The sequence below is a fragment of the Scophthalmus maximus genome, chromosome 11 (genome assembly GCF_022379125.1).
Source record: "Scophthalmus maximus strain ysfricsl-2021 chromosome 11, ASM2237912v1, whole genome shotgun sequence".
In the NCBI taxonomy this organism is placed as follows: domain Eukaryota; kingdom Metazoa; phylum Chordata; class Actinopteri; order Pleuronectiformes; family Scophthalmidae; genus Scophthalmus; species Scophthalmus maximus.
Window position 1 is genome coordinate 20,224,450 of NC_061525.1, and position 27,311 is coordinate 20,251,760.

Here is a 27,311-nt window from a genome sequence, read left to right on the forward strand (position 1 = left end):
TGTGCATGTGTGTGCCTACATTGTATGATTGCGTGCAAGAGGAAGTGAAGGTGATGGTGGTGTTAAAGGTTTAGAGGAGAATAATGGTGAATATGAATCCCGTGTGCGTGTGTGTGTGTGTGTTTCAGGAAGTGACGCTGAGCAGCCAGCCATCTGTCCGCAGATTAATCCTGGCTGTGCTTAGAGATATTACCGGCTGGCTTATCACTGTAGCAACAAGCCTTCAATCCCAGTCCAGCACAGCCACCATGTGACCTTGCTGAGGAAAGTGGGTGTACACATACACACACACACACACACACACACACACACACACACACACACACACACTGCCTCTTTTCATCAGGTGGGGGAATATCTTAGCTTTCTCTCATCTGTGCCACGGTCTAAAGGTTTTAATCCTGCTGAGAGGTTTCGGTGTCACCTATGAGTTCAGAAATGTCATCACACCAACCAGCTGTGCTGCACGCGGCTCTCTGCAAATGTTGTTTGCAGTCTGTTACACTATACATAGACCTTCATCGATATGAATTGTAGCCACCTTTGTTTGGTTTCCTTCACACCGCAGAATTCTTTCTCGTCAGACATCCGCCCACTCACGTTTTATATAAGCACACGCATCAAATTTTGCAGGAAACAGCGTGTACACACAAGCACACACACACACACACACGGATGCATGAACACCCACGCTTACAGGTCATAAATCCACAGGCACAGCGCCAGCTCAGGCTCGATTGTAACATTCAAGGTTTTATTCAGGCTTTACATACAGTACACCAGTCAGAAATATACAGTGAACCTTCAACGAAGGTCCGTTCAGGTATGTCATGACATCTGCAGTCCAAAACCACAGACTTTCTTTTTTTTTTAAGATGAAGGTTTACAAAGCGTGAGTGTGTAGTTCATCGTTCCTGTTTTCAGGTTGTTGTTTTTTTTTTACATCTGCACAGATGTCACAGATAACTGTAAGAGGTTCCCAAGGGGCGAAGGTTGTTAAAACGTATTTCCCTTTCTGATCCCTTGAATATTGATCACCGCTACATGATGCCAAATATTGGCTAAAAACTGAACATTGCTCCCCCGCTCCCCCTGACGCGCAACCATTCAGGTTTCATCACTCTCATACACGTCGCGTTGTCAAGGTGACGTGGTCCAAGCTCAGGAGAAGGGGACCAGGGGTATATTCTTTATGATCCCTTTTTTTTTCAAACTCTTTAAATGAACAACCAAATGTTGGAGCAACAAACTATTTCTATCAGCCCCACCAGCAGTAGGAGGTGGCAGTGCTCGGAGGCTGTTTGGTCGAATACGGATGGGGGTTTAACTTCCACCGTGCCCGGATCTGCCACTCAGAATAATTAGACAATGTAATCACAGACTGATATCATGACGGATTAGCGCGAGGTTGAGAGGTCGTTTCCTGAAACCTGAAATGTTTTAGTTTTTTTCATCATTTAGCCCCACAGCGCAGCAGCACCAGTATCAGACGTGCGGGGCGGTGGCGGGAGGGAGGAGGGAGCGTTTCACTTCAGAATCAAAATGAAAATTGAAGCTGAACATCTGGATGAGAGGAGCTTTACATCTTTACATTTTCCTCATTCAATTAAACACAGTTAAAAAGCATTTCGTTGGGAACAAGGTGTCTAATTTTCAATTTAAATGCAAAAATGATCACCTAATCGACTACACGTCAGAGTGATTCATCGTGGCCCTTTTAAAGTCCCTTTCTTTTTTTAAATTATGGCTTCTTTTTTTTAGGCTGTAATACACAACAAGCCCTTGAATGTGCTGTATTAAGAGGGGCGCTTCCAAAACCATACCACCAACCAGCCCTTGGGATTTGCTACATGACGTGATTACTGAATGAATCTAAGGTCCTTTCTGGCAGCAGTTTAAAGAGCGATGGAGTCGTTCAGTTATTTCTGTGTTGATGCGTGAAACAGCTCAGTTACATTTTTGCCTTCCTGAGGAATCAAACAGTTTGCTACTGGATTTTTCGCTATATGACGTTTGTCGAGTGTAACGACGACACCGCGTCATTGAACATGTGCATTTGTTAATAACAGTCATGAGTAACAGTTTGATTAGTATTTTTTTTTTAAGGGGATCTGCGTAGCTACCTGTCCCGTGAATTGTGTCGTTGCCGTGTGCAGGAGACAAGGGAATGTATCTGAATTCATGTTTTTTTTGGTAAAAAAAAAAAAAAGAAGTCCGACCTCAGTAGCACCAACTGGCAAATCATCAGGCTCGAAGACAATTTTTTTCTCGAGTGGAGTTTGCAGTAGATGGTAAATGAACAGTACGCTGACACGTTTGTAATACCGTTTCTATAAAAGTGTCCTTGCATGTTGACGTAGAAACAGGATTTTTTTTTTTTTTACTAGAAAAGATTGGTGTAAAAGATCAGCACTGTTGTCTTTCCTGAGTCTGCTGTCGGCGTCCTGCTTCCCGATAAGATCACATCGCTGAGGATTCATCACATTTACACGTCTTAAAAGTTGCAAAATTGTAAATTTGACATTGTGCTGGGGACTAAACCCTGGAATGTTCTGGTGTCTGACATCTCACGGTGCGAGCCTTACAACCCGTCTTAACTCATATCCCTGTGTACCCTGTGATTTACAGTAGATCATTTGACTGATTCATAATGGATCATAACCTCTTCTACGGAAAGATTCTAAAGGTATAAATTCATGTGCAAATTTTCTTAACCTCGAGGATGTATAGTGTGTAGTGTTTTTCTTCTTTTTTTTCAAAAAATCTCTTGGGAGTAGAAACTGAGACTGATATAATGGTAGTATTAACATCACTGAGTTGGTATTGTCTGCCTGGCTCTGTAGCGTCTGAAGAACTGGGTAATTACTATACACACTTTGCATCAAGACATAATAGCTTTGCTCCATAGTTTGGACTAAAAAAGTCTTTCTTTAAAGATCCTGTTGAAGAAAACATAGAAACATGCTTATTCTAGCCATTACACATGCAGTTTAGAGAAAAAAAATCTTTGAAAATCATCGAAATCATCACTTTGGCAAGGGAGGAAATATAACATATTTTCTGCTAGTTTTATATTTAAATCCTCTATACCCTTGATTTTACATATTGAGAAAAAAACAACCTTTTTGTTCCTTTACATAGAAAAAAAACACCTTTCTTTTTTTTTGATATGTCACTGCACAAAAAGAGCAACAGACAACAAAATGAATCCACAAGTCAAAAAAGATAAGCAAATGAAAAAAACGAGAGAAAAAAACAACAACAACAAGTTGCATAATTCATTTCACAATGACAAATATAAAAAGCAGAGAGTGGCGAGCGGTGGACTGTTGGAAGATCCGGGGCCGGCTGTTATTTTGAAAAGTGGCGACTGTGGAGACGCAGAAGTCGCGAGTCACTAATGAACGCGGGACGAATGCGAACCCGGAGAAAACCACGACGCGCTTCACGTTCCTCCCGCTGTGTGTGTTTGTGTGCGTGTGTCTGACCTTGAATGAAACCAGACATAGCGACAGAATCCAAACGGAGTACGGTGAACGCAAACTGCTCTTCCTGCGTCTTCCAGGCTTTTCTTTGTTTTTCGTCAAATGAAACGTGTGAGCACTAAAAATAGTGCTCACACCAGCATTGACCCGCGGCCTGTGGCGCTTGGATCACTGAAGAGCTGCGCAGTGAGTCCAGGAGGAGCTGCGTCTAGCGCAGGACATTGGCTTGGCCTCCAAGCGCAAGGTCAGCGCTTAAGCCTTTCGCTAGGAGCACAAGCTCCCAGCGACCGAGGGGAAGCCAAGACTCTGCCTCTATTATTAGGCATTCTGGCGTGTGCTGCCAGCGCACTTCGCCCTCGCTCGCGCGTACAGTAGACTGCGTCGATCGCACTGAGCCCCGTAGAGAACCGAGGAGGAGGCTAAATCTGGGGATAATCACCTGTAAGAGTCGGGGAGATTATGTCAGTGGGAGTGAATGGAGGAAACAGACAGTTGGAGTGGGGATTTATTCTGCTACATCAACTGTTGCTTAATCACCCACTGTGCTGTAGCTCTGGCTAACGCGTATTTATGGTATTACTTATTGTCATGTCACTGGCATCTTCAGAGTCGCCACGGTGGTACCTGACACAACACTTTAAGTACAAAATGTTATATTTAGTCAAGTACAGGGAACTGGCATTTAATGCTTAATTACCTCTATTAATAAAGTTAATTACGCAAAAATTAGGGTTAGGGGTTAGGTTTGGGAAACTTGGAGGGAGGATGGGACAAGGGCCAAGAAAGAACCAATTATATTTTGGCGCATGGATCCGAACAAAGGGGCGGATCAAGGATGGATTTATTTTTTGAACTTCCTTCAACATCGCAAGACATTCCTAACATTGGCATTTGTTGACATCTTCAACAATTTCCCAGGAAATAATTCAAACTGGGACTGAGCTCTATGAGTGTGTGAGATTTGGTGTAGCCTGATGGAATTAAACAAGACCGCTGGGCCTTGGTAGAGATCTGCTAGAAGTGATGCAACTGTTTTTGTCATGACCTATAGGAGTTGTCCCAAAGCACTGTGGGCAATGTAGGGGAAGTAGAAAAACACAAGGCAAGTTAAGGGAAAGTGGACGCAATTACAAATCTCTTTACGAGGATGGTTTCTTCATATTCAGTAGCAGTAGATCAACAGACATTTACACGTCTGCCGTTAAGATACATGATTACCTTAAGTGTACGGGTGGTCCCTGCGAGAATCGAACCCCCCCCCAGATGTGGCAGTGCTTGGCTACAGCAGCGTTGAGCTTCATAAGGCCTTTCGATTCACAGTGGTAGAAAACAGATTCCCAGTGGACACAGAGAAATGCAGTGAGCTGCTACAGTTTGTTCAGACCAGCTTTAAGAATGTGCCCTAGTTAGCTGATGATTGATAATGTCACTGTACCTAAAACAGCCTCGTATCTCGAAACGGACAAAGTCGGACTGCTGTGTGCTGGCCTCTTCTAGCACCATGTTAGTTTCACACACAGTCCACTCATCCGTCCCTACGTGTGGTTTCACAGGTTCACCGCCTGATAGTTTTAGTTCGACAGTTTTTAATGTGTCCATGAACGCGGCCTTCATCCCAAAGTGTCGTCCTCCAGTCAGCCACTCTGCCACTCGTCTGCATTATTCAAGGTGCAGCACTCTCGATCATCATCATCATCATCATCATCATCATCATCATCATCGTCGTCGTCTTTTACTATTTCTTTCATGTCATTCTTTTCCTTTACTCTTACAAGGCATGCATTCTGAAATCCAGTCAGGAAAGAAATGCAAAATGAAAACAAAGAAGAAGAAAAGAAACCCACACACACGTACACAACTGTCCCTAGAGAATCACTACTCATTGGTTACACAGCTTCATCAAGAAACATCGCGTCGTGTAAACATGCCTTTTTCAAATGGCTCACAGGCCTCGACTGCCAGAAGCCACGCAGCTGATATTTTTTTTTGAAGAAAACCAAGGCTCTTTGTAGCAAACACTCAGCTTGCGATGCTCGGCATTCTGAATGAACAAGTGCAATGAAGGTTTCCAAGATTGTTGCGACGGAAAAAAAAAAAAAAAATCAGCTGCACAGACTCAAAACGCTGCAAAATCAAAGCGTAGCACTTGTCCCTTGCCACCATGCACATGTCATTAATCAGATCCATCGGTGAAAAATCCTTTAAACTGAAGAAAAATGAAAGAAAAGAAAAAAGACAGACAATTTTTACATGTGAAAAACAAACAAACAGCAACATCATGTCCCAACCAACCCACCTGCAAAGATAAATAAATCTATTTGGATATACTCTATTTGGATAAATGGATAAATAATACGACCATGTTATTCTCTATGCAACTCAAGGATGGCACAGTCGCTTTTTCCCCCCAAAAAAACAAATCATGACTCATGGTGATAAACTTTATAAAATTTGTTTAAAGATGTGATAAAGTCATTGGTCCGCCTCCTGCACAAGCTCCCGTTTGCTTTCTGCTCTCGTTCCTTTCGCTCCTTCGTCTCTCCGCACGCTGGAATGCTGGAATGAGGGAAGTTTGGTTTGTGCTTCGGCGAGAGACGCGACGTTTACGCCTTGTTTGTTCATTTGTTCGTTAGTTCCTCTCCAAAGTTTACGTAGCGGGAGTGGAGCGAGGGTCATTACTGTCATCCGACGCCCCAGGGGTCTATGTACTGTAGCTGCCAACCGGGGAGCAGAGCGAGCGAGAGATGGGGGAGAGGAGAGTGTTTATGGTACTCGCTCGTGTTTGTGTTGAAATCATCTTTTGCCAGGAGACAAAACATAAACGTCGTAAGTCTTTTTCTCCTGGTTTTGGCTCGTGACAGCGTTCCAGCAGAGGTTCGGCTGATATTAATCAGAGGCGGCCCTGTCTGTCGCGGCTTCAGTCGACCCCCGAGTCTCCGGGCGAGGAGAGGAAGCGAAAAAGGAAAAAGATTCCCCTTTCTCCCTCCTGCCGCAGCTCTTTCATACGTTTATGCCCCTTCTCGCTCACTGACTCGCCTTTGTTCTTTAGAGTTTGTCGTGGCTTTGACAGTTCTTCCGTTCCTCTTTTATCGATGTTGCCGCTCGTCCTCCCCGTCCCAACCCCCCATCCTGTCCTCGCTTTTTTTCACTGAGGCTGACACAGTCCAGAGGCAAAGCACCGTGGGATGCATCAAACACCACTGTTGTCTTCCAATATCCCCAAAGACCGCTGAACAGCCTCTCATCAGTTCTCCTCTCTCATCTTCTCTTCTCCGAGCCTGCCCTCTCCAGGCCCAGGAGGACTCAATTCCTCACATTAAAAAGAAACGAGGGGCAGAGGAGAAGGTAATTAGTTAAAAAAGACAAAAGTATAAAATGGAATACTTCCCTGTGAGACCAAAATCATGTCAGTTTGCAGAAGATAACTTTTTGTCCCCTTTAATGCGGCTTATTTTTCTTCTTCTTCTTCTACTCTCTCTAGACTTACAAGGTCGTAGAGTCTGAGGTTTGGTCTTCTTACATTCTATTTTGCTCCCTCATCACAGAGAAGAGGTCATCTTGTTTGACCTCCACATCTTCAAATTAAAATCAAAATGAATTCATTCTCTCTCGTGCACATTCCTCCCTCTCCTCCTCCTTCTTCCCGTCTTCATGGTCACACGTAGGCAGATTCGCTGGACTGTGTGCGTCCCAGGTTGGGTGGCTGGGACAAATGGGCCATGTCCTTCTTCCTGATCTCGCAGATAGACTTCCTGCGGGCCTGGACGCCCCTGATGGCCGCCTTGATCTTGCGCCAGCCCAGATGGTTGAGCTCAGCCAGGTTGAGCACCACACAGATGCCGCTCACCGCGAACATGAACACCAGGAAAACCGTTTTCTCCGTGGGCCGGGACACGTAGCACTCGACCTCCTTGAGACATGGGTAGCGGTCGCACTCGAAAATCCCAGGCACGCTGAAGCCGTAAAGGAAGTACTGGCCCGCCAAGAAGCCAATCTCCAGTGCGTTTCTGAACACCACCTGGATGATGTAAAAGCGGGAGATCCCTTCTTGCCGGCGAACCTTCGAGCTCTTGCCATGGGTAAGGCCCCGCGGAGCATTGGGAATCTCCTTCACCTCAAGGCAGTCAGCCTCTTCCTTCCCTCCTCCGCCGTCGCCGCCATGCTGAACTAGAATTCCGTTGATGTTGCGGAGCTTTCGCGCCCCGTCCCTTCCCCCGTAGTCCCTCTCCATTATGGGATAGAGAAAGGAATAGCGCCGGTCTTTCTGCTTGGCCGACTGATGGACGGAGTAGGTGATGAAGCAGAGGCTGGGCGTACACACCAGTATGATCTGGAAGACCCAGTAGCGGATGTGGGAAATGGGGAAGGCCTTATCATAGCAGGCCTGGTTGCAGCCGGGCTGCAGAGTGTTGCAGATGAACATGGTCTGCTCGTCCTCGTACACGGTCTCACCAACGATGGCCACAATCAGGATACGGAAGATCACCACCACTGTCAGCAGGATCCTAAAGGGGAAAGACAGAGATAAATGGGGTTAATACAGTCAAGAGATGTGCAGTGATTTACTGCATCAGGTAGGATGTGATGTCCTGATGTCCTTCCCAGCAGAGCTTCTACAGAGTACGAGAGGACAGTGCAAGACAACAGGAGGGAAGAATAATACAGATAAGAGAGCAGGCAATGGATGGAATGTACAGAATGAAGATTTTCAATCTTGAATTTTGAATAATCAGCGCCGACACAAGTAAAAATAGGGGGGAAAAAAAACAAGATTAAACCATAAAGCTCGAAGCAACAAGGTACATCTTTGACAGGGTTGAACACTGAGGGAACAGCTGGAGCAGGTGGAGCCGAAATAATGGAAGCTCTTATCGCATTTTCACTTTATTGCCCCATTCAGTTTCATTCAACCTACTCTGCCGGGGTATTAAGCGCTCCATAAAACAGGAGCGTTTTTTGGCCGTTGTGAAACAGGAGTCAATGAATCTTTTGATTAAACTGTGTGAACTTAGAGGCCAAGCAAATTTGATACCTCACGGTTGAATTCAACAGCGTGAGGCCAGGAACAGAATGTCAGGTGGAATAAAAACAAAAAAGAGAGGGCACTTCAGAGAGCCACTGTGACTGACTAGTGCTCCTATACTGGCAACTTCACACAACCGGGCGTTCTATCGACAAGACGCCTTCTTTGACTAGATAAATATCTAGCAGGATAAATATCTAGATGAATCTGCAACAACTACAGCCATACAGAGCTAGACGACTACGTCGCCGTCTGGGGTTTCTGCTGGTGGAAGATCGTGTAGTATGAACTCACAATAACTGTATGACACCAAGTCACAAGACAGCGAGTCATGTAGTGTGAACTGCACAGCGATCCAAAAGCTGTGTACTTGTCTGAACTTGGTGTGAGATTCTTGCTTGCTAGTGTGTTGGCTGTTTTTGCAAAGTGTTATACCACTCTCTGATACGACTGGGTCTTAATGAGAGTGTCAACCAAATTGCTGATACATTGAACTTTGTTCCATCAATATTTGTTTATGAGAAAGCTTCAAATCTTTCAGGCAACGGACTAATAATTAGATGGGACAAGCTGCAGCGACTGTATGGAGGAGGTGGACAGTAGGCGAGAGTGATGACTAAGTACAAGGGAACTGGACATCAACACTTGACCTTAATAACATAAAAGAGCAAGAGAATAAGACGGAAAATTCAGGAGGAATCTTTTTAAAGGATATAGAGGGAGGATGAAAAAAAAACAGAATTGAGGTTGAGAGGAGGAGTTTGAAATTGGGATCACGGGGGGACGCTTCAGGAAGGACTTTGAACTCCTTAATCAGAGAGAGAGAGAGAGAAGCGAGAGAAGAGGGGGGGGGACTGTACTAATGACGGACCACCGTTAAGTCACTGTGCCTCCTGGGAAAAAATAGAGAAGAAGAGCACTCCAGACACCATTTATCAGCCAAAGTAAGCACTCCAAAAGAAGGGCAGTCAAGAGTGGAGCCAGTGTGTCGTCGGCGCTCATAACTCACAACCTGCTTTATGTGTTTCACCATGCAGTTTGTGTGTTTCTGTGTGTGTGTGTGTGTGTGTGTGTGTGTGTGTGTGTGTGTGTGTTTGTGTGTGTCATTGTGTGCTTTGCCAGGGTGTGTACAGGTAAGGAGAAGTGGCACGTCTCCTCCTAATTTTAGAGCCTTCTGCATCATTAGGCCCAGTTAACATGGCAACCTGCCTCAGTGTAGAATCACTTTAGTTGTTGCTGTGATTAATTTCTGCTCACATCCAAACACCCACACACAGTCGTGCAGAGTAATCTCTCAGTTGGTGACTTTGTCATGAACAACAAGGCAACTTGGAGGCTGTCACTGCCCCTAGCAACAGGTTAACCTCACTTGGATTGGGTGCTAATACGATGTGGGGTGTAGTGAGAGAGAGAGAGAGCGAAAGATTATTACCTCCGCCAAGGAGGTTATGTTTTCACCCCTGTCCAAAGCTTTGGAACAGTTTACCTTTTATAAGTGGTCCTCCTCCGAAGACGTATTGAAGATTAAACTCAAGACTCACATCTTTTTGACTGTCCTTAGTTGTTGTTTATTCGCTTTTTATTAGATTTTATTTTATCTTTTTGTATTTTATTCTTGTACTTAACACATGAATTAAGTTTGTTCAACTTCAAGTTATCAGGTTAGGAAGTTAAGAAGTTAACACAATTGATAACTTAAATTTGAAAAAACCTTTTTTCCCAGCTGAAGTTTTTTTTGTTGTTAACAATTTTCGTTTTTCAGTATACTGAACGGATTTCCACAAAACTGTAGGCGGAATTCTTTTTTCTTTTACCATGGATCTTGTTGTGGTTTTTTTTGTTCATATATAAGAGACTGATATCTATTGTTGCAGCTTGATTTAATTCAAGGGGATTGTTGGGCCTTGGCGGTGGTAGGAGCTCTACTGAGTGCCATCCTAGCTGCGGCTCAAATTTGCCTTTGCTTCACTTCACTCTGTGCATGTTGAGTGGGTCTCTCCAAGCATATGATCACACGGGCTGACTTGGCATATCGGTACACTTAGTGTGTCTGTGTGCTTCATTATGTTGGACACGCGGAAGATGGACTACAGGTTTCTACCCCCTCCCTCTCTGTCCTGTCTCCTCTCTTGCAGACATCTTTCTCTTTGTTCTTTTCTTACTGTATTCATCCTCATTCATTTTTCAGACCTGGAAACAGACGAGCACTTCAGATAACAAGCTCTGTGCTTCTTATTTTGTTGCAGTCTGTGCGAGCCTGTTGGCCGTCGCACTGTAATCTGTGACTGAACCGAGTCTGAAACCGAGGCTGCGGACCGCAGACAGGCCTGAACGTTGCCGTTAATCTGTTGATTGATTGCTGCCTTGTACTTCAATCCCCGCGAATATGAGGGAGCTCAAACCGAGTTCTGCATAAGATCAACACTCACTAATCACCGCCATTTATATTGATGATAATCCTATTAATAATGGTACGGTAAATCACTGTCATTACTTCATGTGACTCCAGAGTGCGCGCCGTTACACTATAGCCCATCGAAACCTGACCTCATTACATTTATCATGGATTCATGGGTTTTGTGTGCACACAAGTCAATAGACGGTGACATTTTAAAAATGGCTTCGCAGGCACGGTGCTGGGCAGTGCAGTACGAGGTGCAAGTCACTCCTGAGAAAAGGTCAATGTGCCTAACGCTGGCCGTTTACATTTGAAGAGATGAAGCTCCACCGCAGACACACGGTGAGAGCCTGTCGGACAGAAAAACATGAATTAACCAGTTTTATTGATCCTAAAGTGTTTAGCAACTATCTGTGGTTCTTCTATAGTTGGTGTCAGTATCTCTGGGAAAGTTCCCAGTGAGGTAGTGGGCGTGTTGACGACGATCTCCTGCTGCAGTGGTCAAATGGAAAATGTCCGGAATAAAAACATTTTCGGCCATTTTCCAGAGTTCATGTCTGAAAATGGCGAGTACATGACTGTCCCCATGGTTCATATTCCCTTTTGCAAAATAATCAAACCGTTGTTAAAATAGTGCAGCGCTGGTTCATTTTGTAGTTTGATGATGTATTTTTATCTTTTTTTGGTTTTAAATAGTTCTATTTTGCATCATTCTATTCTTATTTCACCTGAACTCATTCTGTCTTTGGGCTGCTGTAATACCTGAATTTCCCCTTTGGGAATCAACAAAGGATTATTTTGATCTTATCTTTACAAGAGATGGTACCTGTCACTTAAATTTACCTCCGGCCACTTCACTGTATTTAGTAGTTTGAGTCGTATTCGTTCTAAAGATTGACTTCGATCCCAGTAAGACGATCTGTATGTCTGATTGTCGCTGTTCCTGATCCTAGGGGAGGCCCCCCTTTTTTCCTACCCCACCTTAGACATTGCCAGATAATCATTAGATGACGTTTGGCTGAGTGAAGGGTATCGCACAGTGGCTCTGCCAGTCTTGTGTTTTAACGCAGATGTGGAGGCACAGGGCAGAGTTAATCCCTTCCTGTGACCGACAGGCTAGCGTGCCGTTGCAAGTACCACTCATCGAAGCACCAGGTCACGAGTGATGACCTCCAGAATAAACACTGAAAGACTTATTGCCAATCCGCTCACCTGTCATCGGCTGGGATGGGGAGTGGGAAGGAGGGAGGGAGGGAGGGAGAGAAAAATAAGCAAAAAATAAAAAAAATATGAAAATGGTTTTGCCCTTGTAGTGACTCCACTAAGGAGCTTAGTGAGCAGAGAATTCACAATACCAGAGAGAGAGAGAGAGAGAGAGAGAGAGCATTGGGCTAAATGACCGCACGTGTGCAGGCACACACACATATATTGTTTGGCAACCAACACATGTACATTTGCGCGCATGTCCATGCATCCGGACAGTGGGACGGAATACTGAAAGAAGACATCAAATTGCTGTTTACGATGAATTAGTTCCAGACAGGGATGAAAAGATTATGAAGTCACCCAAAAAAAAAAAAAACTCCAGTAAGGCCACGGACGTCTTCTGCCCAAATTAAAAGAGAAACCTGCCAGTACTGGGAGGGACGGGCGGCGGTGAGGAAAACCAGCGATGAAGTAAAATCTCATCATAGAGAATGAATTATATAATAGCTTCCACACGCAAACCCACTGCTGTAATCTGTGGCTGGGCCGAGGGAGGATTCTTTTTTTTTGTTAATGCCATCGAATAGCTTTAGATTATCGTACACCGCACAGCTTCCCCTACCTGTTTTTTCTCTCCGCTCTCTCTCGAGCATCTTTCTCTCTTTGCTTTTTTTTCTTTCATTTTGCGCTCCTAGGGCTCTCTGGCCCTTCGTCTCTCTCTCTCTCTCTCCCTCACACACACACACCCACATCCGCCACCGCCGCCCCTGTGCGGAATAATCTCCAGATTGTGCCTGTACTTTTCTACGAAGAGTCTTGTTTCTCTGCGAAACGCTCACACGAGGCGTTTAAACTGCCGGTGGTTTCAGTCTAACGCACTCGCTCATCGGCGTGGAAGTGTTTCGCGCAGGAGCTGCGTTCAGCAATTTGTGCAAAAACCATTTATACTTCCATTTGTGTTACTGCTCAACTGATTACATCATGGATTCATGAGCCAACAGATGTAATAAAAAAAAAATATAATACCAAAGTTGAGGCAAAAATGCCAAAAGAATGATAATCATCAGTTGCAACCCAATGTTGTTCACTTATGCTTCAAAAACATGCAGACATGGCAGACATATCAGCACATATCTCCACACGCTCGCACCTTCTGTTCCCGGCAGACAGTGTTTGTTGTTCCCTTGGACTAATATGTTGCGCGTGTCACCACACAGGCGGTGGTGATAACGCAAAAACATAATGCCAACACAATTCCAAAAAACGCCTCTTCTCCTCTGGCAACCGCGTGTCCCACCCACCGCCTTCCTCTCTTGCGCTTCCTTCGGTGTCTGTCTGGTTGTTTGTCACAGACTCAAAGCGCTCAGGAGGGAATGTGCGGTTGATTTTCAAAAAATGAAATGTGCACAGTAACGTGAAAAGATAGTCGTGGTTTCTTCATCTGACGTGAGGAACCAACTCCATCTACTTTACCTCCATATACATGAACATGTATGCAGACGCTCAGTACACGCACGCACACGCAGAGACAATGCTGCTGCTCTCCCAGCGGTCTGCATTATTCACCTTCCAAAGAGATTGAAATTCAATGCCCACCGAGGCTCGTCTTTTAATGAAACCTTTAACGCTGTTTACGTTGCATTTGGAGAGGATGAGGTGATGAATAAAAACAGAAGTAGAGCCGATGAAAACACACAAGGGCTTGTGTTGTCAGGCGTATCACTGACAGAACGTGCACAGCACGGTTCTCCTCGTGGAGACGTGCAAGGCGTCAGGGACAATGTTGCTCTCCATACGGAGATGGGAAAAAAAAGACAAAAAGAAATCCTGGCATTGTCGAGGAAGGACACAAGTGAAGAAGTGATTAAACCAGGAAAAAAGGCAAAAGTGTGCGAGAATAATGAGGAGCGAGGCAGAGGACAGGAAATAATTGGCCAGGGATCGATGAGGAGCGCGAGATTGGAAGATGTGGCGATAAGACGAAGAGAGAGAGGAGGTGAAGACCAGCCGTGGTTCCTTTACCCAGAAACCCAACACAACCCCCTCCACCCCCCACCACCACCATGCTTTTTTTCTCTCTCCTCCCCTGCACTCAACTTCCCCCTGCTCTAGTTACCACGGCAACAGGCGAGGGGCAGAAAATGAAGGGAGCGACAGAGAGGGAGAGAGAGAGAGAGAGAGAGAGAGGGAAGTGTGCCGACGTGAAGCTAAGTCAACTGAAGAGGAGCGTATTTCTGCCGGAGAGAGGGGAGCGGATTTGTTGTTGCGGCAGTTAAGAGTGTGTCTGATTCTATTTCACCAAACAAATTATGCTGCGTGTGAGGAAGTTGCTCGGAGGATAATTAAGTGAAGAAAAGTGGAGCACCTTGGCCGCCTCTTGGAGAAAAAAAAGAAAAGAAAACCCAGACTCCACCGGTGCTCAAAACGCCACTGAGAACGAAGACGTGTCGAAAGTGTTGAAATACATTTTTGCAGAGAAAGGTGCTGAACATAGTTCCGGGTCAATGTGTACAGGAGTCTGTGGGCCCCTCTGCACTGTGGCGTACACGAGCCAATGTTATGGCTGACCTGCTAATCCTTTACCAGAGCGTCACCTTTGGCCTCCATCAGTTCCTTCACTGATTTTCTCCGCATCTCTTCCCTCCACCACTCTTCTTCAATCACACTTACATCTCTAATCTTAATGATCTCTCTTCCATTGACAACCCAGTCTCTGAAATGTTCGGCAATATGAGCCTGCCGTGTTGCGTCTTCTGTTTCCCGGCCTCAGATGTGTTTTGCCGCTCACTTTGCCCCGATTATTAGACAGAATTGCTATTTCACTTAAAGGTCAAGAGGGTCGGGAACCAGGTTAGCATCGTACTGTGGTTACACGCCGAGTGCGCTTCCGTGAAGTGAGTTTGCCTCTTTTCGCGGATGGGCAGAACTTAGCATGCAAAAGGACTATGAAATCACTTAACAGGAGAATAAAATGATAAAATGAAAATATTTTCCACATATGGTCAAATTACATACACACACTTTTCTTATCATGCCGTCCCATTGCAATGAAATAGAAAATATTGTAAAGTAAAAACAGACAATCAAGACGTGTTAAAAACTAAATATCCAAGGGAAAACAAACTTAATAGTGTGTGTAATAGAGTAATTTAATGTCAGTAATGTTTACATTTTTTATCATGAGTGTTAGCAGAGGTTTGGGAAAATCCCTCGTCAGTGCGTCCATCTCTTTGTTCACTCCGACCTTTATACCCCGACTCCTTTCCCCCTTTTTTGGACTTCCTGTCGCCCCTTGGATACAACAAACAAGCATCTCTGACAAATCACATCGTGTCACCTCAAGTATGGACGGACACTTGACACGTGTGGGTGTCTTCCATTGCCAAGGTTTATCAATAGCTAGTAGTAGTTCACAGCAGGTCACCGTGCAGGCAGCAGGCTCACACACACACACACACACACACACACACACACACCCAGAGGGGACATTCCGGTGCTTCAGGCGAGTGACAGAAGGAGTGAGGGGGCTGAACTCTCCCCTGCTGGCAGACCTTTATCCTGCATGGCCACCCACGTCCTAACACACACGCACGCTGTGTGCACACGACATCCACTACCTCACTCGTGTTGCATGCAGTGTGCACTGCACGCAGAGACTGAACTCTCTCCGCTCACACACGGGATGAAGGAAACCTCCCAGTACACATGTGCACACAGTTTTCAATCAGCGACGCACGCGCTCTCCCAGCTGTTGCATGGGGGCGCCGCAAAGCCGATTGTGCCTGACATTGACGGGTGTTAGTTCCATTCCTCCGGGGGAGCAGACAAAGATGAATTTTCTATCATACCGACCCCGTTATAATGGTTTTATCGTCGTCTGGTCCGGGAGAGTTTTGATCTCCAATCACATGGTTCCAGAGAGTCAGGTTCACTTTGGGTCAGTTCAGATAAGTCGTGGACAGTTAAGACGGATGTGGTTCAGTGGAGTGCGTGAGGTGCACTCGAGTATAACTTTGAGGTTGCTCACACATACTCAGTATGTTTTTTTCTTTTGTTGCTTTATACTTTTTTTCCATTTCAGAGGAAAAAGCTTTTTTTCCTCATTTATTTGGCAGCTATAGTTAGGGCCAGTGCCTATAGTCGGGGCTCTTTGTCACATTTTCATACGTTCATGGAGTTGGAGTTCCACCAAAGAGACGTTTCCCCTTTAAACCCTCGACAGTTTCGTTGAAATAACTGGCTTGAAGTGGTCAAAATGATCCAACATCTCACAAATGGTAATGTCCCAAATCAGATATAGACTTGTGTGACCTTCCTCTTTGCTGCCCCATTGATTTTCTCACAAACCCTCAGATATATCCGGTGACCCTTTGATGAGGAAATAGATATTTTCCCTGGTCATAGATTATGGAAGACAAGGGAAATTACCTTTTAGCATAATTATTTATTTTTTTTACAAGGGGGGCATTACATTTCAATATATTCATATTATGGTTTTAAGTGTGCATGTGTGCATATTTCATGTTATTCGTGCACTGTGTTGCACCCCATGAACTGTGCACTGCAGGGCCCAGACAGGACTCCATTTACTATGATATACTGTAGTCTCTGTGTGTAATCCTGGGTCTGTAAGCTTCTAAAATGGAAATCTAATAATAGTATATTCTAATACTGTTCACTTATCCATCCATCTCCCTCTCTCTCCATCTTTTTCGCTCTCCCTCTCACTCTCGCACACACACACACACTCACACACACACACACACACACACACTGACAGAAAAAGGAAGTTAAGTGGTGTGTTGATTAATGTGAACTGACTCGAGTTCTGAAATAAATTGAAAATTGTAGCTCATGGCTCACATACGCAGACACACACAGACATGCAAGTGTATTTTTGATATGTTCCATTTCATTATAATATAAAACAATCAATTACAAAGTTGTTTTTTTTATCGACTAGTGACTGTATAAGTCTTAATTTTTAAAAAATAAAGCACAGATTGATCCCAGGGAGAAGGTTAAGAGCGTCCAATTCCCCCCCACCCCAGTGCACCGGTACGTAAGTGCACTGTGCACAAGGGTTTCCATGTGGATAATAACTGTATGGCAGTTACCCTGGCAACAGATTAGGTGAAGGAGCCCATACTACAAAAATAGACTTTCTCTAAAATATCCTGAACAAAATGACAGGAAGTGACACAGGGGTCACCATGGCAACAGATCAGCCAGTGGCAGCATGAGGGTTTTTTTCATTTAAATTTTTTTTTTGGGGGGGGGGGTCGGGTATAGGTTTTAAAGTTTTGATAGAGTGGTGAAACGTGAGAGGAGAAAGAGCAGCAGGAGGGAGGAAGAGACTGAAGGGCAGGAGAGGAGGGAGAAAGAGAGGGAGGGAGGGAGAGAGACAGAGACGACGGCCGTAATCCGGATTAAATCGGTGGGGGGTTTTTTGGACAATCCCGAGTCAGGACTGTCGCATTCACGCCAACATCCCACCCAGAGTGGCGGTCGCGTGCCAAGCCCCGACCCAAATCAGCAGCTCTGGCACATGCAGGGAGCCTCCATGACACACAATCAGACAGCACACGGCCGCACACGAACATCCCAACCGCTCTCCATCGACGAAGAACACTCTTCTACCTCAGCTACAGTTTTTTATTTATGAAACTTAAAACTGAACGGGCAAATAAATATCACATCATCAGGATCTCTCTTTGTTTTTGTTGTGTGAATGTGTTAATATTGAAAATGTTCCAGTCGTGGATGTGGTGAATGATTGAATCTTCCGTGCGTTTGAGGTGCATTTACTGTAACGTGTTGATTTGATTTGTTTCTACTCATCTGGTGAGATACATGTATAATGAAATGGGAGGCATTCGTACGGCTTCACACATGCACCAGAGGTTTGCAAGGTCCCAGCACTTGAATTCAAGAGTACAGCAGCCACCACTCCCGTGGTCTGACCTGCTATATGACTTTTAATGAATCTGTTAATATTTGATGCATCACTCAGCTCATTGGGGAATAACTGTCCAAATGATCTGATTCAAATGTCCGGGTGTAATTTACACCACCGAACATTTGTGTGAATTTCAAGACTCACTTTCTGTAACATTGTGATTCAGGGCGTTTTTGACATTTTCTCCAATTTCCCAGGGAATAATTCGTGGATCTTGATGTAAAAATTTGGCAAATTCAGGAGACTGATATCTATGAATTGTGCAATCCGGTGAGGCTTGGTTGAATTTAATGCGACCGGTGCAAGTGTGTGCCAATTGAGTTGCTAGTAGTCTCAACTTTTGGCTCAAAATAGACGAGAAATCTTTGAAGTCTTCAGGCGGGGAAAAAATGGAAATTTGAACATCTACATCTCCATGACAACTGGTCAACCTCCATCTGCTGAGGAAAGACATGTGATATCATCAAAGGCTCAGTGGACTTTGTGGTGAAATTGAGTTTGAGTTCATGTTTTAGGCCACGCACTGTTGGGCAAATCAGGAATTTAAAAAGATACAATCTTGTTTCCTTAAACTGAACTGCATTGTTTGAATTCGGACGTCGCATGAAGGCCATCAAACCCCGATCTACCACGTAGCGATAACCGTCTGAAACTGTCACACTGCTGCCTGTGGAGAAAAAACACCCAGCTTCTCCGAGTAGACAGCAGCCAATCGCACGAGTCCCGCTGCCGTCAGTCTACTGGTGGCGGAGGCTAAAATGATCTGTTTCACACCGCACCACAGCTCTCTGTCTATCGAGTAGCCTCTTTCTTTTTTCATAGAGCTCGCCATGAGCGCGGTGTGATTGTAGCATATTGCTGAGAGTCACACTCCCTGCAGCTCGACTTCGCCGCTTAATTCAAGAAATCTGCGAATGGGATCATGTGTTTTGCTGGGAGGTCTGAAAGCATTGTCACATTCTATCTGCTTGCTCATAAAATTTGCTGTGAAGACGGGGACTGCAACACTTTTGGCAGGATCTGTGTGTGTGTGTGTGTGTTTGTTTCTGCCCCCCAGTAATGAGTAAATATAGTAACCACGCTGCAAGTTGGCTTACGCACATGTTTGTATATTTGGATGACCATCTGCTTACGTGTGTGTGTGTGTGTGTGTGTGTGTGTGTGTGTGTGTGGGGAGGCAGTGAATCAGACGTCTTTCTACAGTACGTTGGCTCCTGGTGGACGTGGTGTGTGTTTCAAGCAAGGTGTTTCACTGGTGTCCCCTCGTGATTTTATTTTATTCATGTCGAGTCAATCACGCTGTGCACAAGCTGATACGGCCTCCGAGGACTGGTATGGTTACAAACACGCTCCACTCCAATGTGTTCAGAGAGATGAATGTACAAAGTCTGTCCAGGGAGCTGCGGCAGAAAATATCGACTGTAAATATTCAAAGAGTTTGGAGTTGGAGCCGAATCGGGACGGGCTCGCTCAGATGTGTCCCTGTGCTCGGCTGAGTTGGACGGCAAAGAGCTGCGTGTCGCATTCATGTTTTCAAAGATTTCATCATTCGACAGAATTGTTATCAAAAACTGAAACTGCATCTTGCCTCTGAATTGGCTCCGAATCCAAGATGGCCCCTGACAAAGTGCTGTGAAACAGAAGCGCAAAAACAACATACTAGCTGCAGCTAATTAGGGATTTTACATATCCTGTTTATTTAGTAAAGTTTTTCTATTTATTAAAACATTTTTTACTGTCTTTTCTCATTCTCTGTCTTTTGCATTCAACCCACCCTATGTGAGGTAAAATGGAACTTGAAGTGGCTGGAACACAAATGTTCAGCTGGCCATGGCGGCTTAGGGTAGTGGTGATCTTGTGCACCAGACTGGACTTTAATGTGACAATCTGTTTTTTTCTGTGTGCTTTTTAAAAAAAAGCCTCCTTCATTTTCTTCTCCCTCCACATCATTGGACTCAGGAAATATGAGCACTAACATATCCTGCTCTTCTTCTCCGTGGCTCGCTGCCAGCTCCTCTTCCACCTCCCTGAAAAAAGTCTGTCACTGGTGCAGCCAGGCGGACAATCTTAAAAAACCAAGTAGCGTCCATTAGTCAAATCTGCAGATGCCTCGTGCACAAAATGAAGTGCATGACTTAACTTAATGTTTAAAAAAACGTGAAATATTAGTGTAACATCGTCATAGAGGAGGCCCTTTGCTTTCTCGAGGAATTTCAGCAAGAGGAGGGCGAAGAAGGAGAGGGTGTGTGTGTGTGTATGTGTGTGTGTGTGTGTGTGTGTGTGTGTGTGTTTGTTCAGAGGAGTTTTGTTGGAGAAAGGGGAAGAAAGAACTGGCCAATATTCCGATTTAGAGGCAACGATCTCAACCATGCACAGTAAAGTATGAGGGCAAGCCTCCTCCGGTTCAAAAGTATTTCCAATAAATGGTAATAAAAAGCAAAAGGGTCGATGCGAGTCTATGATTCAAAGGCGATGGCGATACATAGTCAAGATATTGTTGTCATAGAAACAAAACCCCACACACAGCGCTCTTTAGATGGAGTGCCGTGGACGAAAGCACTCCCCGGTGACCTGAGAGAAACGCTCTCTGGACACGCTCCCTCAGTGGCTCTTACACCATCACCTTGTTCATTAGAGCCAGGGAGGAACGTGTGGAGACGGGAGTCGCAGTGGGTGAGGACAGGGAGAAATAAATCAGTGGCAGAGGAGCTCATCTTCCAAGGGCGAGACGGAGGCAGAGGGAAGGAGAGGGAGAGGAGCGGTGGTATCCGATCATCAGCAGACAAACAGATAATTCTCCAAGCGAAAAAAGGAGAATGTTGACTTGAGGATTCCAGCTCAGAAACAATGTTAGTCATGTCTAATAAAAGCAGACTGTACAAATAAGACAAAGATCTGCACAGACACAAGCTCTGAACAGAGAAAAGTTCAAAAGAGGCAGCGTTGCTTTGTACCAAAAAAAGATCAAAGTTGGCCATTTGTTATAATCATCCCTCATATTTTATGTAATTTTGCGTGGATGCACATTTGCACTACTGTAACTTTAAAGTTATAATCCATAAGGTTTAATGAGCCCATTTTTAATCGTCATGGAATTTTTTATTCTGAATATATTTGGTGTTATCGGTGGCCACAAATCAACGATTCTGTTGAGTTATTAATGTGCTGCAAGTTATCACTTGCAGATTTATGATTATTAGTGTGCCCTGACTTATTCATGAAAATGCTTGCTTGAGAGTCATTTTAGTTCAAACCTGTCTTTACAGGTGACAGTTGCGAGTGTAACAGAAGATGGTGTGATGTGTAAAGGGTCTAGTGTGGGTGAAGATAGGTTTTTTTCTTTACTGTCTTTGACATGTTAGTGTTGATGAAAGAAGAAGAAGCTGTATTAGTAACGATATTGACTGGAGAACATGAATCCGTTACAAATTTATGGTTACATTGGTCATTTATGTTGATCACATTCGATACTAATCAAATCATAATCATCATCTCATATTGACTGAAAACGAATCATCTAATAAAGCCGGTATTTCATCTTTTCTTTTTATAATACTTCATTAACATTTCCATAAATGCACTTGCATAATGTAAAAGCCGACAACCAACTTATTCACTCTGACTGGTTTTTCCACCTACGACAGTCTGCGTGGAATAAAATATAATAGTATGAATAATTCATTGAATCAACGCTATCATCGTGTGGTAATCCAGGTTGACTTGAATGTTGTTAACTTGTTCTGTATCCAAGCTACGGTGCTCTATCGTCTATGTTCTACTCTAAATGAGATCACAGTTTACAAAGTGAACATCGTGCTGTATTGAAACTTGAGACTTGAAACTAGCGATTGAACCATAAACTCCTCAGGAAAATGTTTACTCACGTTATTAAATCAAGTGAGAAGTAGAGTAATTTTCTCATAGACCTCCAAACTTATTTTTTGACCAAGGGAGTCGCCCTCTGCTGGTGAATCCAGAGATCACAGGCTTCAGGCACATCTGCATGAAAATCATTTTCTGGACCAGGTGACTTCCTTTTTAATATACAGTCTGTGCCTGGAACGAAAATCCTATGGACCAACAAGCACTAATAGTACCAACTACTCAAATATACTTTCATTTTATGTACAATAATCTTTCCAGGGTATCCCACCGAAAATACTCATGATATATTTTATATTTTTAAAGGTAAAACAATGAAGATGAGGCTATTATTTGCACGGTAGCTCTCATGTGTTTGTGTGTATGAGCTCCTGTCCGGGTGTTGAACTGACCCCTGAGTGTCATCCTAACACCGACCTGCTCTGTCCTCCAGCGAGGTGCTAACACTAAACCTATAAGCCTTAATGCTGAGTCACTCTGCTGGACACAGCTTCTCCCTGAGACCCTGCAAGGTGAAATGTGTCTGAACTCTGACCCCTTCACGTGCTATGATCCATTTCTCTCTTCTGAGCCTCCATGTCATCGCACTCTGCTCAGGTCACCTACGCTTTTCAGGCGTTTGGCTTTGCCTCTATACAATGATACCACTTAAATGGCCCCTTGGCAGGAAAAAGGGTCCCCCGCTCCTGTTTGACACGAACGTGAGATTGAGCACAGCGTGATATGATTAAGGATAAGGATTGAGGTTTATCCTATGATCTGGTGTCTGATGAGCACAAGAAACCCACACTTGCAAAGAGGAGCTTAAACCCAAGTACGCCATCGGCATGTAAACACCACATCAACCCTGACCTTAGCATATGTGGACCGCGAGGATGGAGAGAGGGAGAATAAGCAGCCGAGACACAAAGAGGATGTGTGTGTGTGTGTGTGTGAGGTATAAGCAGAAAGGAATGAGACCACAAGCTGTATAATCGTGTGCTTTCTCACCCCAGCTACAACTCTGCCTCTCCAGCAGTACCGCCCCCGCCCCCACCCCCCCACACACACCCCCCACACCCCTCTCCTGCTCCCGGGGCTCATTTGTATCTCGAGTAGCACAGCTGTGGTAAATCAATCCCACTGTCACTTCTGACATAAACGTTATGGCACACCCCCCTGAGGCGTCTTCGATACAAACATATCTTTAACAATATGATTATAATTGCGCCAGGTGGGTATTGTATATTTAAAAAAAAAAAAAAAAGAGATCTGACATATCTTCCATCCGCCTCCCACTGGTGAGTCACAAATCTCCCTGTGGAACATGTGAGGGCATTTTAATAACTGGCTTCTTATGACAGCGCAGAGAAGGCGCTGACCTTCCAGCCGACAGCGTCCCGGGGGTCATTACATATGGATGGAACAAGTGTGAAAGCAGGGACAGGGCGGGACGCGTGAATGGATGTTGCAGAATCGCACTTGGCCTCATGTCTCTCGACTATCTCTCGGGGGGGGGGGGGCTCTCTGTCTCTCTCTCTCGCTTCTTTATTTTGCGTGCAATACAGCACACGTTCGCCAGATAATCCTCTCTCTATACAAACACAATCATGTAACACCTCAATGGGGGGGCGGGAACGCTCCGCGGGGATTTGCTAAATGAAAAGCTTGACGATCTAAAAAGGTCGCTCGACGACAGAGCCGTGACCTGTGGACAAACACGGGCGCGCCGAGTCACATGTAAACAGTGCTCACTAATAGATATTAGTTTTGGCTTTGTGTGCTGCTCTGAAAGGGAGGGATGAGCGGCGCACCTGAGTGACTGACAACACTCGCTTGACTCAGGGGAGGAGTCACGCCACCTGCTTCCGGTGTCCGACAAATGTCCCAAATGAACTGATAAGGGTCTCAAAAAAAAAGGTGGAGATTACGTAGTGTGTAACTTACAAGTATCAAAAATATAGGATTTATGTTCTTTTGATAAACACATCTCAAGTCTTCTTTACCTTTTGACTGCTAGTCGGGTCACCTTTATGTTATTGTCGAGGTGTTTAACCAGGGATCCTCTCGTTGAGAAAGGTACTCCCAGAGTAAATATTTGCCCTTCCTTATTAACATCAAGCTTGATCTTGATGGGCAAAAAAAAGGCAATGTGCTACTTATAGCTTTAATCAGTCTCTTAACATTCCAGTCGCCGCGACCAATGAGCCTATTTGTGCTGCCAACAGACAGGCCTGAAGACTGTTTCATTAAGTGCCTCCGGCTTCTATCAGGCTCCACTTCCTATCCCATTATTGGAGATCAATATCAAGGTGGAAGGAGGAGGGACTTGCATGTTAAGCGGGCCCCGCTCGGACCAATGGCAGCTCACGAATGGGACCGTGGCCCGTGCGGATCACTCAGCGTGAGTGATGTGTTGACTTGTCGTTGGGTAGAGAGTGTTTTTTATCCACGGCGGCTTTGTGTGAACCAACAGGCACAGGGATCCCACACAGTCCATCAGATGGTCCCGGGGAAATCGATTTACACCTGGCCCACTGCCAGTAATGGCGGTAAATAAATCACAGGTAGCAGGTGAATACACACACACACACAGACACACACACACACACAAACACACACACACACACTCGTAGAAAGGACCCGAACCCATCCAAGCACGTGATGTGCTCACATAGTACACTGAAGTTCACCGTCTACACACAGTCTGAGTATTTATGCACATGCACACAAGACACTCGCGACCATAGAAGGGAATCTCTGGAGGCGTCTGTAATCTTACACAAACAGCGAGTGTTATATTGCCCCCTAATGTGTGTGTGTGTGTGTGTGTGTGTGTGTGTGTGTGTGTGTGTGTGACTCATGTATGACAAATTGACTCAGGCCTGCAGGCTGTTCATGGTGGGCTCATGAGAGCACACGTTGGCACCGCCTCAGGGACGGCAACCTGTCCCGCAGTTGCTTCCCCCCGTCCCACGGCACCTGCGCCGCCGACCAATAAGACGAGAGAAATCACGGCGGAGGGACCAATAGGTTTAAGGATTGCGGGGGTATAAGCTTACTTTTTTTTTTTTATAAAAATCCATGTCAGCCGTGATGGCCCAGATTAGATGGCTTTGAGCTGGTAGAAAAGCCAGATGTGGGGAAGGCACTTTACTGTGGGGACGTACAGACCGTCACACAGAAGCTAAGTGGCTGTTATTAGGGAACGCTTCCTGCTGACAAAATGTACGAGGTAAATAAATACAAGGAATAATATCCTGCCATCGTTTATCCATCTTTTCTTATTGTACAAGCTGGTTAAAAAGGATTTCCAATAAACACAAACCGTACGTGATGGGGGATGTGGTGTGAAGCATTTATCATGGAAACCACAACCTTTATTTTCTTAGAAGGGTTTATTAAAGGCTCCTAAAAAGAAATGAAATGAGGTGGATTCATTAGTCAGAGGCACACTGAAGTCAGAGGGATTCATCCTCTAGGGATTATGGAAATCAATTCAACCAAAGAGCTGGATTGACCAACAGATCGACCCCTCTGGAGCCCTGCTGCTAACATGAATAAAATACAATTAAAATTGAACTTGGGAATTTGATATTTGAACACTTGTTAATTTTACCATTGTGGTAAAGATTCAGCTCCACCATCACTAGGTACTTCAACATATCGGCCCTGAGTTCAAGCTAAGACAGTGATGATCCACCCCGTAGACACGAAGACACGATTTCTTAGAAACTGTTGAAATAATCCTAATCCCACCCTATACACATGTAAACATGTATTCTTTGCATACAGTTCTACAGCTCAAAACAAGATCGCAGAACCGTTGGAAACATTTCGAAAGCTGTAATTCTTTGGGTTTAATCAAATTAAAAGTGTGTCTACATCACAATACCTAAAATAGTAAGTGGTTCCGGATGAGGGAAACCAACATTTAGTGGGAGTCACACAGGCGGCCGGACGTCCTGCTTGTAAATTTGGATATTTTGAAAGGTGTTCGGTCAGTTCCTTCTGTCAACGTCAACATTTCAGCTGTAGCAAGAGAAGATCTGAGTCTTTCTCCCGCCGGGAGTCCTGCTGGGGTCATGACACGCGGCACCATCTCGTGACGAGACAGTCCTCTTGGCCTCCCACCAACACCCTGCAGACCGAGGCCATGTGTCTGCTCGCTTGTCTGTGAGTAACCGCTCCTCGCTGCCTTCGCCTTCACAATCTGTATATTACTCTATTTCTCTATTTCACATCTCACACACACTGTCGGTTCTTCTGCTCTCCTACCGACACCGCGACCAAACTGTTTCGCTTTCTATCCTCGATTTTCCTTTGTGGATTTCCCTCTTTCATTTGTGTCTTTTCTTTCCCGCTCTCACTGAGACCCCTGCAGCGAGTGTGACTAGTCTGGCTGATGATCGCCGCTGCCCCTTCCAGTGTCTCGCGAATGAAGGGGAAGCAGACGCTGACCGATCATTCATCATATTACCCAAACAACTCGAACTAACCAGTGAACCAACACACTGCTCTCTGACCAAAGACTCACTTTGAATCACTTCATTTTTCCTGGCTTGACCAAAATTCGCGCTCAGAGCTTTGTCAGCAGGCGGAGACTCATCCTCTGCCATACAAAAAAGGAACAATATTCCTACACATCATTTACTTCACAAAGCGGCTGACATTTATTCACTCAATAATTCAAGAGTATTACTAGTCAGAGTGAGTCAGTGGCTTCGGGGGGTTGGTTTAATCCGCTTAGTCAAGTCTGTATTGAACCCACACTGAACCTGCGGTTTTCGACGATGTCCCGGGAAAATCCGGACTCAGAAATGTGTCCTTCACTACACGTAAAATCATGTTAAATACTGTGTACAGAGCTGATGTCCGACCATGCGGTTTGAAAAACGCTCATGAATTATTGCTCCGTTTGCGGCTGACGAGAGAGAGTTATTCAAACTAGACTACAAGTCCTCTCGGCAGGCGGAAGGATGCATAAACCATAACTGCGGTGACCTTGCACGGCTGACTCGTATTTTAGGTCGTGGAATGACTTCATACTTGACAGAGGAAGATAAGGGAGAAGGGAGAAGGGGACGGGGGGGGATATGTGGGGGGAAACTCATATAAGCGCACGCTTGTGTAACGTGACGTCCCCTGAAGCAGACTTGACGTTGAAGCGGGGAGGAAAACAGAGCGAGGACGACGACATGGGCAGGGGGAGGTATACGGCATGGGAAGACTGTGAATGGGGCCGTGTCTGGAGGTCTGAGGTGCGATGCCCTCACACTGCTCCTGTATCCTCTAATGACCAAAGCCTCTGTGTGGGTTGACAGTGTCCCTCCTGGTTGCCTAACCCTCCCATCAGAGGGATTAAAAGAAGCTAAGCTA

General features: G+C 45.0%; 1 protein-coding gene across 1 annotated transcript in view; it reads right to left on the reverse strand.

Annotated features, from left to right (window-relative positions):
* Positions 1 to 733: 733 nt before the first annotated feature.
* Positions 734 to 27,311, reverse strand: part of LOC118299762 (gap junction delta-2 protein) — a 28,165-nt gene continuing 1,587 nt past the window's right edge. The window contains exon 2 of the mRNA XM_035623754.2: positions 734 to 7,990. Coding sequence (XP_035479647.1) covers positions 7,141 to 7,990 — 850 coding nt within the window. The 3' untranslated portion in view covers positions 734 to 7,140. The remainder of the gene's footprint in view (positions 7,991 to 27,311) is intronic.